Source organism: Musca vetustissima, unplaced genomic scaffold (assembly GCF_032173495.1).
Source record: "Musca vetustissima isolate MV318-11 ecotype Yass unplaced genomic scaffold, APGP_CSIRO_Mvet_v1 utg15341, whole genome shotgun sequence".
Lineage (NCBI taxonomy): Eukaryota > Metazoa > Arthropoda > Insecta > Diptera > Muscidae > Musca > Musca vetustissima.
The window spans coordinates 33,952-49,010 of NW_026880581.1; the positions used below are offsets into that span (position 1 = coordinate 33,952).

Genomic DNA, 15,059 nt, shown 5'->3' on the forward strand with positions numbered 1-15,059 from the left:
AAATATTTATAGTATTTTTTATAATATATATATAAGTTATGTTAATAATATAAACCGTTATTATATAATAACTTCTAAATAACAAAAGGGTCAGCTAACCGGAAGTTCATAATATCGCTTTATATGAAAGTCTTATATTTATTTTTATATATTTCAATTTTTATATTATTAAAATTTCTAATTTTTATAAAGTGTATTTTCATATAGAAAATAGTAACAATGACAATTATTTATAATTAATTTTTACTTTAAATAAATGGAGCCGAAAAAGTAATGGAGATGCATTCATCCATTGAAAAACTTTAGAGCGGAGTAAACCAAAGTGCTACCAATTGTTTTATTTTAGAACCAGTAAGGAAAGTAGTAAAGTCGGACGGGGCCGACTATATGATACCCTTCACCACTATGGGTATATTAAACAGGACCATTAACATGAACTTGGATGAACCAAAATATTTAATACTTATATGAATGTGAATAGACTAAGATCAAACTATAAATCGGACGAAAATATATATGGGAACTATATCTAAATCTGGACCGATTTTCATGAAACATGGCAGACGTCACTCTAGGCTCAATTCAGTACGACATGCCAAATTTCGTACAAATCGAAACATATATAAGGACTTTGGTATATCATTTACCTAAAATCGGACGAAAATATATATGGGAGCTATATCTAAATCTGAACCGACTTTCACGAAATTGAACACACATCTTTCTAGACTTAATTCAGTACGCTGTGCCAAGTTTCGTGCAAATCGAAGGATATATAGCCACTTTGGTGCACCATTTACCTAAAATCGGACGAAAATATATATGGGAGCTATATCTAAATCTGAACCGATTTTCCCAATTTCAATAGGGTTCGTCCTTGGGCCAAATAAATGATCTGTGCCAAATTTTATCCAATTCGAATCAAAAATGCGACCTGTACTTTGTTTACAATTTAAAATGGACAGACAGACAGACGGATGGACTTGCATAAATCGACTTAAAAAGTGATTCTACGCATATTCTCAAAAGGAACCATGTGTCTATCTCGTTTCCATTTGCCTGTTACAAACATATGCACAAAGACATAATACCTTGTACCACAGTGTGGTGAAGGGTATAAAAATATGACATCTGCTTACAATTGCCTGTTACCCGGGACGTAAAAGAACCAACGAAATTCTCAATGAAGAGAACTCTTTGGTAACCTAAATATTTCGATTTGTTTCAAGTGGGATGGGAGTATAACATTTTTTGTAATGAAATTTTTAACAAAAGATAAAAAACCGTGAGTGGTGCAGTATAATCGGAGGGTGCGACCATGTGATACGCTACACAACTACCATTTCTGCGGATCTGTATTCCGGGCCTGGATAATATTTTTCTATATTTGCACTCTCTTGAACGATTAGAGATCAAATTTTGCATTTTTCACACAAAAGCCGGGATCCATTTAAACCGCTAAATATTGAACGATTATTATGAATAGAGAAAAAAAAAATAAAAACAAGTGAAAAAGCGTTAAGTACTGACATGTAATAGAAATGAAAATATAGGGAACATACCAAAAAGTTGACCTATATCGACATTTCTAAAAACGGATTATGTAATCCATAATGTAAACCATTGTACAAATTTCAGAAATTTTTAATGGATAATTATACCGTCAGCCTAATGGCAAATGAGGGTTATACACTTTAACACGGTGAAAATGTGTCTCATCGAAGTATTGATCCACTCCTTCTGGAACCTCCACACAGGGGCTAGGTCTAAATGCATCTATAGTTCGAACCTTACGTTACAATATTTTATCTCGCTATCCTCCGCAGGTGAAATGATTACAACAGAGTCTTAGAACCAAACTCAAAACGCGGGACAAATCAAATAACTATTTTAACATAAAATATAAAAAAGGGGGTTATATGGGGACTACCCCAATAAGGGAGGCGAATATTAATAATTTTTGGTAAGGAGATTTGTTTCCATATACGACTACAAAATACCAAATTGCAGCAAATTCGGTTGAATAACGCGCTCAAGAACCCCAAAATACCGAAAATTGGGGGTACCCTTATATGGGGGCTATTTTGTGGAGAGATTTGCTACCTATTAAGAATTCAAAATACTAAATTACAGCTAATTCGGCGGATAAATAGGATCGAAAGCCCCAAAATACTGCCAATTAGGAAGTACCGTTATATGGGGGCTACAAGAAAAAGTGGTTTATAATTTTTTGTGGAGACATTAAGAAACCAATGTTGCAAATTTCAGCGAATTCCGTTGAAAAACGCGCTCAAGAACCCCAAAATACCGAATATTTGGGTGGTACCCTTATATGGGAGCTATGCCTAAACCTGGACCATCATCGAACTTGACCTGCCTGCAGACAAAAGACGACTCTATGCTAAATTTTGGCGATCTATCTCAACTCGTTTAGACGCTAGAGTGATTACAACAGACAGACGGACATGGCTATATCGTCATAGAATACGCTGATGAAGAATATATATACTTTATAGGGTCGGACATGATTATTTCGAATAGTTATGGTGGAGGGTATACAAATAATAATATGTCACTGACAAGAAAAGCCTATCCGTTATATTTCGAATACAATGGCGTATCGAAAACAAGTAAAAACGTCGTTAAGTTCGTAACAATATTTATGGGGGATATGTATAAATATGGACTTATATTGTAAAAAACATTTCTTTATCCAACAAGGTTCCAGAATGCAAAATTAATTCCGTAATTAGTCTATGACCGCCAGGACCTGACTGGACATCTATACTAATGAAAACGTAAAGTGTTTGACTAACTTACTGACTGATTGACTGCCTTAACGATTCACAAACGCCCAGACGAAACGACTGAAGTTGAATATGAAATTTGGGGTGAGATGGTCCAAAGGTGTTAGATAAGGCTAAGTTTTTTTAAATTCGTACCAGAACGGAACGAAAAGTACTAAAAAGCGCTTAATGTTGTACCATTTGTATTTGGCGAACCGGTAGAGCTAGAACTCTTAAATTTGAAATGAGGGTCACTGATGGAGTGTAGAATAGATGTAGCAAAGGATTTGGGCATTCGAACTATAAGTATCCGAAAAGTACTAAATTTTGTACAATTTCGTAGTATGTGAATGGTAGAGCTAAAAACTCGAAATTTGGAATGCGAATTAAGATTGAGAAGTAGGGTCGTAGTAAGTAAGGAGGTGGTTTTGAAGCGTGTACTCATGTATACGAAAAGTACTAAACTGTACTATATTTTGTACAATTTGAATTTAGAGAAACGGATTAAGCTGGAATCCTGAAATTTGAAATTAACATTACCGTCGGAGTGTAGGATAGCGATATGTAGTTTTGGAAATTTGTACTATGTGTACAAAATGTACTAAATGGTACTATACTTGGTAGAATTTGGATTTAAAAACTGATGGTACTATACTTCGTAAAATTTGGATTTTAGTAAACCGATAGAGCTGGAACAATGAACTTCGGATATAATATTACTACTAAATAAAACTACTACAACTAAAAGAGGTATGTTAATAGTTGCGAAAATCCGTAATTATGTGTACTAAATTTGGTACAATTTGAATTTTGGATAAACCAATAGAGATAGAACCCTGAAATTTTGAGTTAGGATTACTGTGGGGTACGTAGGATGTTTTGGAAATTTCTACTAATGTGTAATAAATAGTACTAAATTTGGTACAATTTGGATTTAGATGAACCGATAGAGTTGGAACACTGAAATTTGGAAATAAGATTATTGTTGGAGTGGCAGATTTGGGATATGAATTTAATTTTGGAAATTTGTACTTATGGCCACTAAATGGTACTAAATTTTATACAATTTTCATTTAGAGCTGAAGTAGTAAACATTTTGAAATTATGATTTCTGTTGGAGTGTAGAATTGAGGGATGTTGGTAGTTTTGTGAATTCGTACTCATGTGTATTTGGAAGAATTTGAAATTTGGGTGAACTGATAGAGCTGGAATCTTGAAATTTGGAGTTAGGGTCACTGTTGGGGTGCAGATCATTGGATTTGGTTGAACCGATTGATCTGGAAATTGGGAATAATTTAAATTTAGGGTGAACCAATAAAGTTGGAATACTGTAATTTGGAGTTAGGATCACTGAGGGGGTGTAAGATTGGGGTATATAGGAAGTTTTGGAAGTTTTTGAATTGTTGGTGAAACGATAGGACTATAATCCTGAAATTTGGAGTCAGACTCGCAGTTGAGGTATGTAGGAAGTTGTGGAAATTCGTAATAATGTGTAATAAATGATACTAACTTTGGTACAATTTGGATTTGAGTCAAGCGATATGACTGGAATCCTTAAATTAAGAAATAAGACTTCTATTACATTAATGGGTTTTAAATTTGGTGAATGTGGATTAGGGTAAACCTATCGAGCTCAAATCATAAAATGTGAAATTAGTTTTGAAAATAAGTACTACAACAGTACGAAAAGTAATAAATCGTACCTTCTTTCTTCTTTCTTAGCTGGCTTGTTACAGAACGGTTGTTCCATAAGCCGAGCTTAATAAAGATTTCCAAGCCCGTCGGTCTTGTGCGCAAGCCCACCAATTTTGAAGACCACGTTCCAAGATATTGTTTTCTACTTGGTCTTTCCATCTAATTCGTGGCCTTCCCCTTCTACGGGAACCATCAGTAGGCTCATTTTTATATGCCTTTTGAGCTGGGGTATCTTCATTCATCCGCACAACATGGCCTAGCCACCGTAGTCGCTGCAGCTCAATACGACTGACTATGTCGATGTCCGCGTATAAATTGTAGAGCTCGTGGTTCATTCGACGCCGATATTCACCGTCGACGCAGATCGGCCCGTAGATCTTTCGGAGAATTTTTCTCGCAAACACCCCAAGCGCTGCCTCATCTGCTTGCGCAAGTACCCATGCTTCTGACCCATGTATCCAATAAATCGTACCAACTTTAGTATAAAGCTAGATTTCTGTTGCGGTCATATGGAGGAAGTTTTGGAAATACATACTTTAAGAGAACTAAATGGTACTAAAATGGTCGATATTGCTGTGTAGGTTGATGGGCTATTTCTGTGAATATATATATATATATATATTATGATGATCTAAATTTTGCAATGAAAAGGGTACGTAGGTTCTTCTTCTGGCTTTCCTTTTCATTGCAAAATTTAGATCATCAAGCTCGACTCGAAAGAGTATAAATAATCACTTAAAATCACTTTCAAAATGATCACAAAAATTCAAATAACAAAAATTAATTTCAGCCGAGCACGGCTAGGGCTCGAAACTAGGTCCTCGGAGCAACACAAATGTTGCCAGACAACTTAACGTTCTGAGCCATCAACACACTTCCAAAACGGTTGCGCAAAAACATGTGTATACCATGGAAGCAATTGTAGATGTGTGGATTAATTATCCATCGCTACAACAAAAATCTGCTTTGAAAAGGACTGTTCCTAGAATGAAGACAAATGTCGAACTTTGACAAATTTGAATTTAATTCGCATATGCAAGTTTCGCATCAGGGCGGAATAAATACAAGTTATCAACGTACGACCTTTGTAAAGCCACATAGCCCAATATGCTTGATGAGCCGCTTAACCAACGGCGAAACGCGTCGCATAATGGTGGGTACGTAGGTTCTTCTCCTGGCTTTCCTTTTCATTGCAAAATTTAGATCATCAAGCTCGACTCGAAAGAGTTTAAATAATCACTTAAAATCACTTTCAAAATGATCACAAAAATTCAAATAACAAAAATATATAAATATATTTTGACATGTTTTAATAATTCGCATGTTCGCTAACAAAGTAGCGGGCATATGCTAGTTAAATATAAAATCTCAGCCAATTTGATTGGAATTCGTGCGAGAATCACAAAATTTCGAAATTTGGAACATATCCTCACCTGAAAAAGTAGCACGCCAAAACTTGACCAACGGCGAATTTGTCCTTCTAGGTTCGTAATATACATTCACTCCCATAAAAAAGAAATTTCCCAACCAACGATAATTCTGATCTAGACATTCTAGAACATCTCTAAATTCATTCGTGAAATAAAACCAATTCTTCTTTTCTTCTTCAATCTTAAAATAAAATATTTCTTTAATCTTTTCCAATATTAGTCAAATTTTTGCTTTATGGAAATACAAAATCTTTGGCAACATAAAACCATTAAATGGACTGGCTATGGGTATTGTGTAGGCACCCATATTGGGGAATGCCAAAAAGTCACCACATTTCAAGTCGGGCAATTGTAAATCTTCGGCAATCTAAAACAAGACACATTTGCATTCCTAATTATTTAATTTAATATTAAAAAAAATTATTCATACCTTATCCAATGCATCACATGTTGGACCCCATATTAAGGAATTGAATTTCGGTACTTCAGCATTTTCTTCATCCTAAAATAAATAAATAAATAATAAAGTTAAAAATGTGTTAAAATTAAAGAAAAGTCTCCTTTGTTTTATAAAAAATCCCCATAACAAAGCAACACTACCACACACAAAAAGTCCCCCCTTAAGAGTCACTTAAACGCGCTCACACTTTTGCAACAAAAGTATCCTTCAGAGTACTCAAGAGTTTTCAAAAGTGACCTGAAGTGTACTTCTACACTAACAAAGAGCTTTTCAACTGAAGATGCTTTTTGCAGCAAGGAAAGAAAAAAACTGAAACTCGACAAATTTAAATGTCCCACACCAAAAGGTAGTGCTTTGGGGATCCATTTTTTATGGATACATTTGGTATATCCCTTTCGAATCCTACTACTCACCACAAAATGTTGCACCTCAGCATGTTGATGATCATACAGAATGCAATTGAACGACCCATATACCCCATCATTCAGATAATACATTTTCGTTAAGAGCTTTCCATTCGGCAAACGGGCTTCACGCTTGGCATGAATCTTACAGATCAAAGTATATGCGGAGGCGACAAAAAATCTACCCGGCTCGGCAATAATATTAACCTTATCATCGGGAAAATGACGCATCAATGATTTGTTAACAATCTCGGCAATCTACAAAAACGAAACAACAACAATTTTAGAAACAAAATTGATAGCAGAACCAAACTTAGCAACAGACCTTTTCGAATTTCTGATTATCACTGCCCGGAAAACCACCACCAATATCAAGCAGATTCATTTCATAGCCCAACAAGGAACCGAACTTGAAAAGATTTTTGGCAATCGTAATGGCTCGATCATAGGCTGGTAAATCATTACAACCGGAACCCACATGAAAACTGGTGCCAATAACCTGGAATTAGAGTTTCCGATTTCAATTTTTCCTCTAAAAATTTTGAAAATCCACTACTTACCTTTAGGTTTAAGCTCTTTGCCAAGAGCATTAAAGAAGTGGCCTCATTTTCTGCATCGCAACCAAATTTATCACCCAGAGGACATTGGGCATCCTTGGCCTCACAACGGAAGCGGATGACCAAGCTAGAAATAAAATACAAGTTTTATTATCATTATTTGAAAATGAGCATATTATTTTTTTATATAAAAAAGGAATCCGGAGGAATTTTTTTCAGAAAAAATATTCCTCAGAGGGGCCTGAGGAATTTTTTTCTATAGAAAAAAGAATCCCCGATGAACCCGAGGATTTTTTTCTATAGAAAAAAGTGTCCTCAAACCTCTAACTGAGGTCTGATGAATTTTTTTTCTATAGAAAAAAGTATCCTCAAATGGACCTGAGGATTTTTTTTTTCTACGGCAATAAAGAATCCTCAGAAGGGCCTGAAGAATTGTTTCTACAGCAAAAAATAATCCTCAGAAAGACTTGAAGAATTTTTTTCTATAGCAAAAAAGAGATCCTCAGAGGAGCCTGAGGAATCCTCAGAAGGGCCTGAGGAATTTGTTTCTACAGCAAAAAATAATCCCCAGGGAAGCCTGAAGATTTTTTTACAGCAAAAAATTATCCTCAGGAATTTTCTTCTATGGAAAAAAGGTCCTGAAAAAATCCTGAGGCCTGAGGAATTTTTTGTATAGAAAAAGGAATCCTCAGAAAGGCCTGAGGAGTTTTTTTTTATAAAAAATAATTTTCAGGGAGGCCTGAGGAGGAGAAAAATAATCGTTATGAGGTTTGAATTTTTTTCTATTGAAAAAAATCCTCAGAATGTCTGTGAAATATTTGTCTATAGATAAAAAATTATTCTCTGGCGTCCTAGGGCCCTAGCTATTTTTTATAAAAAAATCTGCATTTTGAGAAAGTATAAATTAAAGTCCATACTTACTTTGATTCCGGATAATGTTTGTGCAGCTTATGAATTTCAAATTCCGTATCGACGGTACTGGTCATAACCCCCATTTGCTTGGCATATTCCAAATGTGACACGGGTTTGCAAGGCTGGGCGAATATAATCCGATCAGGATGGACACCTAAATCCAAAACTTGTTTTATTTCACCTTTCGAAGCGCAATCGAAGTTAGTGCCCAGTTCTGCTAAAGTCTTGACAATAAATCCATCATCATTGCATTTGACAGCTATAAAGGGATCAGCAATACAAAAACTTGTTAACCTAAATTATCCAACTTCCGAATTCACACTTACCATAATAGGGCTTAACCCTTGGCATATATTTGGTCCACATATCATATTTCTCTTTCAATCGAGTCAAATCGCATACGAATAAAGCCTCGTCAGCTGTTTCGAGTTTCTGTTCCTCTATCACTTGTTTCAAATCGATTTCATTTTCATAGAAATTTATTTCATTTTCTTTGAACATTTTTTTTAGTTTTCTTATTTGAAATTTGTAATTGGGTGGTAATTATTGAATGATTTTGTTGTGTTCGGCTAGACGTCTGTGTCGAGATTAACTTAAAATTTAGTTCATCACTATTCACTGTATTGTTTTGAATCATTTGTGGTTTAACCTGGGGGTTATCAGCTTTAATCGGCACAAGAGGGAAATGGTGATAAGTACACAGAAAGAAATTTTTTTAGAAGTTCAATTTATGAAAGTAAAAAAAAAACAGATCAGAGAGTTTTGAAAAAAAAAATGTGAAAGTATTAAAATGTTACCCGTTTTGGGTATGGATATATACAAGAGGTGCTTCTAAACTTGATAATGAACAAAACATAACCGTAATTCTAGGATCAGTTCGGTACGCTATGTAATAAAGCAGAGGGTTTATGATATAAACAAATATCACATATAAGGGCTAATCACGATTTTTTTCAAAATTTAATTAATCAAATTATTTTTGAGCACATTTTGTAGAACTTAGCCACCGATTACAAATGTGAAATCAAATTTGAAAATCAAATAAATTGAACCTTGTATGGAGGCAACCCCAAATAGTGGACCAAAATTCCAATTTACAGCAATTTGGTTGAAGGCGGGACTAAAATGGGTTGAGGCGTCGGGTTTGTTGCCCACACTCGGGGTTTCCCTACTAGGAAAAAGCAAAGAATCTGCACTTGGAATGTGCGCACGTTGTACAGGACAGGGGCAGTTCTCGCTTTGGCGGATGTACTCAAGAAGTACAAAGCCGATATTATTGCTTTACAGGAAATGCGATAGAAAGGGACAGGCGTAAGTAAATCAGACGATTACGCTCTGTATTAAAGCTGTCATGAAACGAGACATGAATTTGGCTGCGGATTTATGTATAAGAGGAGAATAAAAGACCTCCTCTCCAGATTCACTCCAGTAGATGAGCGAATTGCTATAATCTTCTACATCAGTCTTATTTGCGCCCATGCTCCGACCGAAGACAAAGATGATCAGACCAATGACATATTTTACGAGCGCCTAGAAACAGCATATGACCGTTGCCCTGGCCATGACATTAAAATTCTGCTAGGAGATTTTAATGCAAAAATCGGAAGGGAAAATATCTTTTGCCCCACCGTCGGAAAATTCAGCCTTCATGAAGAAACATCCGACAACGGCATGAGGTTGATTGACTTCGCGACAGCAAAAAACATGGTAGTTAGCAGCACCAGATTCAAGCATATCGATATACACAAGGCCACCTGGATTTCTCCTGATCAAACAACGAGAAATCAAATTAGTCATGTTGCATTCATTCAGTGTATTAGACGTTCGATCGATCCGAGGAGCGAATATCGATTCGGACCATTACTTTGTGGCAGCAAAGGTTCGCACTCGTCCTAATGTTGCATCAAAGGTGCGATCGAACACAACACGGAAACTAGACGTCGAGAAGCTGCAAACAGAACAGGTTGCCGAGGCCTCAACTTACCCACCTGCTCGACGAAAGCACTTCGTGTTCCGATAATAGTGTAGAAGCTAAATGGCAAAGAATTGCCCACTTCCTACAAACTGCAGCAAAGGCAACACTTGTGTACCAAAAACCACCACCAAGAAACCCATGGTACGATCAGGAGTGTCGTAATGCTACTGATGTGAAAAATGCAGCGTATAGGGAAACCCTGCAGACAATAGCAACACGTAACGTAATGAAGAATTATCAGGAGAAAAGGAGAGAGGAGAAACGTGTTTTCAGAAAAAAGAAGAAAGAACAAGAAAAACGTGAGCGTGAGCAAATCGAGATGTACAGGAGTCAGAATGAAGTCCGAAAATTGTATCAACGAATAAAACAACAAACCGAAGGTTTTGGTGCAGGCACATCCTCCTGTAGAGATGAAGAAGGAAACCTGGTGACAGATACAGACAGTGTGTTGAGGATCTGGAAGGAACATTTTGAAAAGCTTCAGGTATCAAATAGTGGCGGTGAAGAAGATACCCCAGAACCAATAAGAGATGACGGTATATAATGTATAGCACCTAGCCAGGATGAGGTCAGAATAGCAATTAATCGGCTGAAGAACAATAAAGCAGCAGGAGCCCATGGGTTACGAGCCGAACTATTCAAGACTGGTGATCAGATGCTGGACAGGAGCATGCACCAGCTGATTAGTACAATTAGGCTAGAGGAATGCATGCCCAATGATTGGAACTTCAGCATCCTGTGTCCCGTTCACAAAAAAGGAGACAAGACGATATGTGCCAACTATAGAGGAGTTAGCCTTCTTCCCATCGCATATAAAGTGCTATCCAGTGTGCTGTGTGAACGATTGAAGCCAATGGTCAATGACATTATTGGACCATACCAATGCGGCTTCAGACCTAGCAAATCCACCATTAACCACATTTTCACTTTGCGCTAAATCCTGGAAAAGACCCACGAAAAACACATCGACACATTTTACCTATTCGTCGACTATAAAGCCGCCCTATCCGTTCAGAGGTATTTAAAGCCATGCCTACGTTCGGCATTCCTGCAAAATTAATACGGCTATGCAGGATAACTTTATGTGGCACAAGGTCAGCAATTAAAGTCGAAAAGAACCTATCGGAGCCATTCAATAGCGTACGAGGATTCAGACAAGGTGCCAGTTGTGATCTTTTTAACATCCTGCTGGAAAAGGTCATGCGAGACGCAAAAGGGAACAGAAATGGCACTCTGTACACCAAACAACACATGTTACTCGCCTACGCCGATGACATCGATGTAATGGGTCGAACTTTGCGAGCGGTAACAGCCACCTTTGAAAAAATTGAGAAGGAGTCTGCCAAAGTGGGTCTGTCAGTAAACAGCGAGAAGACCAAGCTGATGGTATCAACGCGCAAGACGTCCAGTAGACTCGGACTAACTGTGGAACTTGAGAACTACAGCTTCGAGGTAGTTAAAGATTTTATATACATCAGTTCTGAAATTCGGAGAAGGATTGTGATGACCAACAGATGCAACTATGGTCAAAGTAAGCAGTTTAGAAACAAGGCCACCTCCCGCCAGACCAAACTCACACTTTACAAGACGCTGATACTACCCGTGTTGTTATATGGATCTGAAGCATGGGTACTTGCGCAAGCAGATGAGGCAGCTCTTGGAGTGTTTGAAAGAAAAATTCTCCGAAAGATCTACGTGCCGATGCGTCGACAGTGAATATCGGCGTCGAATGAACCACGAGCTCTAAAATTTATAGGCGGACATCGACATAGTCAGTCGTATTGAGCGACTACAGTGGCTAGGGTATGTTATGCGAATGAATGAGAATGCCCCAGCTCAAAAAGCATGTAAAAGCGAGCCTACTGATGGTTTCTGTAGAAGGGGAAGGCAACGAATTACATGGAAAGACCAAGTAGAAAACAACATCTTGGAACGTGGCCTTTCAAATTGGAGGAGATGGGCACAAGAACGACGCGCTTGGAAATCTTTTTTAAGCTTGGCTTATGGAACAACCGTTCTGCAACAAGCCTGCTAAGTAAATAAGTAGTAACTCACAACTGAATGCACCAAACAAAAAAACAGCAAAATAATTTTTGTTTACTGCGAAATGTCACCCTTCCAACGAGAATAAATCTGAAATTGTTCGATCAATAATTTACGAGAAATCAATCAGTACAGCCATTTGCCGAAAAAATAATGGATTTCTGTTTCCCAAACCTAATATAATTTTCTTAAATTTTTAAAGTTATTATTTTTAAGTTATCAATAACCGTGGTACAAAAAAAAAACAAGGTAAATTGTACTAAATAGTCATGGTCCGTTTTGAGGATATGCATAGAATCACTTTCTCCGAATATAGCTCGATATATAGTTTCGTTCGATTTAAAGTAAATGGTGCACCAAAGTCCTTATATATCTTATAGATTAAGGGTCCTTGACCCAGGATTAAGGGACACTTAATCCGGATTAAGGGTCCTTGACCCAGGTTTAAGGCTTAATCCGGATTAAGGCTTAATCCGGATAATCCCTTAATCCGGATTAAGACATAATCCGGATTAAGTGTCCCTTAACACTAGAACGCCGAAGGCAGTCATTTTGACCGCTTTCCCATTTCAAGTACAAAAGCAACTGTGCATTTAATGACACTTTTTTTTAAAATATGGTGACTTTTGTACCTCATAGAACTACGTTTATTATAAAAAATTCACCAAATTTTAAAAAAGTGTCATTAAATGCACAGTTGCTTTTGTACTTGAAATTGGAAAGCGGTCAAAATGACTGCCTTCGGCGTTCTAGTGTTAATCCGGATTAAGTGGCCCTTTATCCGGATTAAGTGGCCCTTAATCCGGATTAAGTGGCCCTTAATCCGGATTATGCTTTAATCCGGATTAAGCCTTAAACCGGATTAAGCCTTAAACCTGGGTCAAGGACCATTGTGGCCCTTAATCAGGATAAAGCCATAATCCGGATTAAGCCTTATTCCTGGGTCAAGGACACTTAACCCGGATTAAGTGGCCCTTAATCCGGATTAAGGCTTAATACGGATTAAGGGTCATTGACCCCGAATCGAAACCGGATTATGCCTTAATCCGGATTAAGCCTTAAACCTAGGTCAATGACCCTTAATCCGGATTAAGTGTCCCTTAGTCCGGATTATGTGTCCCTTAATCCGGATTAAGTGTCCCTTAATCCGGATTAAGTGGCCCTTAATCCGGATTAAGCCTTAAACCTGGGTCAAGGACCCTTAATCCGGATTATGTGTCCCTTAATCCGGATTAAGTGTTTTTGTACTTGAAATTGGAAAGCGGTCAAAATGACTGCCTTCGGCGTTCTAGTGTTAATCCGGATTAAGTGGCCCTTAATCCGGATTAAGCCTTAAACCTGGGTCAAGGACCCTTAATCCGGATTATGTGTCCCTTAATCCGGATTAAGTGTCCCTTAATCCGGATTAAGTGGCCCTTAATCCGGATAAAGCCATAATCCGGATTAAGCCTTAATCCTGGGTCAAGGACACTTAATCCGGATTAAGTGGCCCTTAATCAGTATAAAGCCATAATCCGGATTAAGCCTTAATCCTGGGTCAAGGACCCTTAATCCGGATTAAGTGTCCCTTAATCCGGATAAAGTGTCCCTTAATCCGGATTAAGTGGCCCTTAATCCGGATAAAGCCATAATCCGGATTAAGCCTTAATCCTGGGTCAAGGACACTTAATCCGGATTAAGTGGCCCTTAATCCGGATTAAGTGGCCCTTAATCCGGATTAAGGCTTAATCCTGGGTCAAGGACCCTTAATCCGGATTATGTGTCCCTTAATCCGGATTAAGTGTTTTTGTACTTGAAATTGGAAAGCGGTCAAAATGACTGCCTTCGGCGTTCTAGTGTTAATCCGGATTAAGTGGCCCTTAATCCGGATTAAGTGGCCCTTAATCCGGATTATGCTTTAATCCGGATTGAGTGGCCCTTAATCCGATTAAGCCTTAATCCTGGATCAAGGACACTTAATCTGGATTAAGGGATCAAGTATCCCTTAATCCGGATTAAAAGTCCTTAACCCGGATTAAACCGTAATCCTGGGTCAGGGACACTTAATCCGGATTAAGCCTTAATCCGGGATCAGTGACCCTTAATCCCGATTAAGCCTAATCCCGGGATCAATATTTAATCCGGATTAAGGGTTATAGACGCAGGATTAGGATTAATCGGGATTAAGGGTCACTGATCCCGGATTAAGGCTTAATCCGGATTAAGTGTTCTTGACCCAGGATTAAGGCTTAATCCGGGTTAAGGGACTTTTAATCCGGATTAAGTGTCCTTGACCCAGGATTAAGGCTTAATCCGGATTATGGCTTTATCCGGATTAAGGGCCACTTAATCCGGATTAAGGGACACTTTATCCGGATTAAGGGCCACTTAATCCGGATTAAGGGTCCCTGACACAGGTTTAAGGCTTAATCCGGATTAAGGCATAATCCGGAATAAGGGCCACTTAATGCGGATTAAGGGACACCTAATCCGGATTAAGGGTCCTTGACCCAGGTTTAAGGCGTAATCCGGATTAAGGCATAATCCGGATTAAGGGCCACTTAATCCGGATTAAGGGATACTTAATCCGGATTAAGGGACACCTAATCCGGATTAAGTGACGGATTAAGGGTCCTTGACTTAGGTTTAAGGCTTAATCCGGATTAAGGGCCACTTAATCCGGATTAAGGGATACTTTATCCGGATTAAGGGACACATAATCCGGATTAAGGGACACTTAATCCGTATTAAGGTTCCTTGACCTAGGTTTAAGACTTAATCCGGATTAAGGGACACGTAATCCGGATTAAGGGACACT

At 37.9% G+C, this 15,059-nt stretch overlaps 1 protein-coding gene across 1 annotated transcript; it reads right to left on the minus strand.

Annotated features, from left to right (window-relative positions):
• Positions 1-6,118: 6,118 nt before the first annotated feature.
• Positions 6,119-8,745, minus strand: LOC133326262 (ornithine decarboxylase 1-like). Its single transcript, XM_061534945.1, has 7 exons — positions 8,571-8,745; positions 8,254-8,503; positions 7,336-7,459; positions 7,101-7,274; positions 6,785-7,033; positions 6,342-6,413; positions 6,119-6,278 (listed from the first exon to the last, which is right to left on the minus strand). The coding sequence occupies exons 1-7, from the start codon at positions 8,743-8,745 to the stop codon at positions 6,132-6,134; spliced, it is 1,191 nt and encodes a 396-aa protein (XP_061390929.1). The 3' UTR covers positions 6,119-6,131.
• Between the last annotated feature and the right edge of the window lie 6,314 nt (positions 8,746-15,059).

Coding starts and splice junctions, on each gene's coding strand:
- LOC133326262 (XM_061534945.1), bottom strand. CDS start 8,745: ATGTTCAAAGAAAATGAAATAAATTTCTATGAAAATGAAATCGATTTG. Junction 8,504..8,570: donor AAGGGTTAAGCCCTATTATG/GTAAGTGTGAAT, acceptor ATCCCTTTATAG/CTGTCAAATGCAATGATGAT. Junction 6,279..6,341: donor CATGTGATGCATTGGATAAG/GTATGAATAATT, acceptor GTCTTGTTTTAG/ATTGCCGAAGATTTACAATT.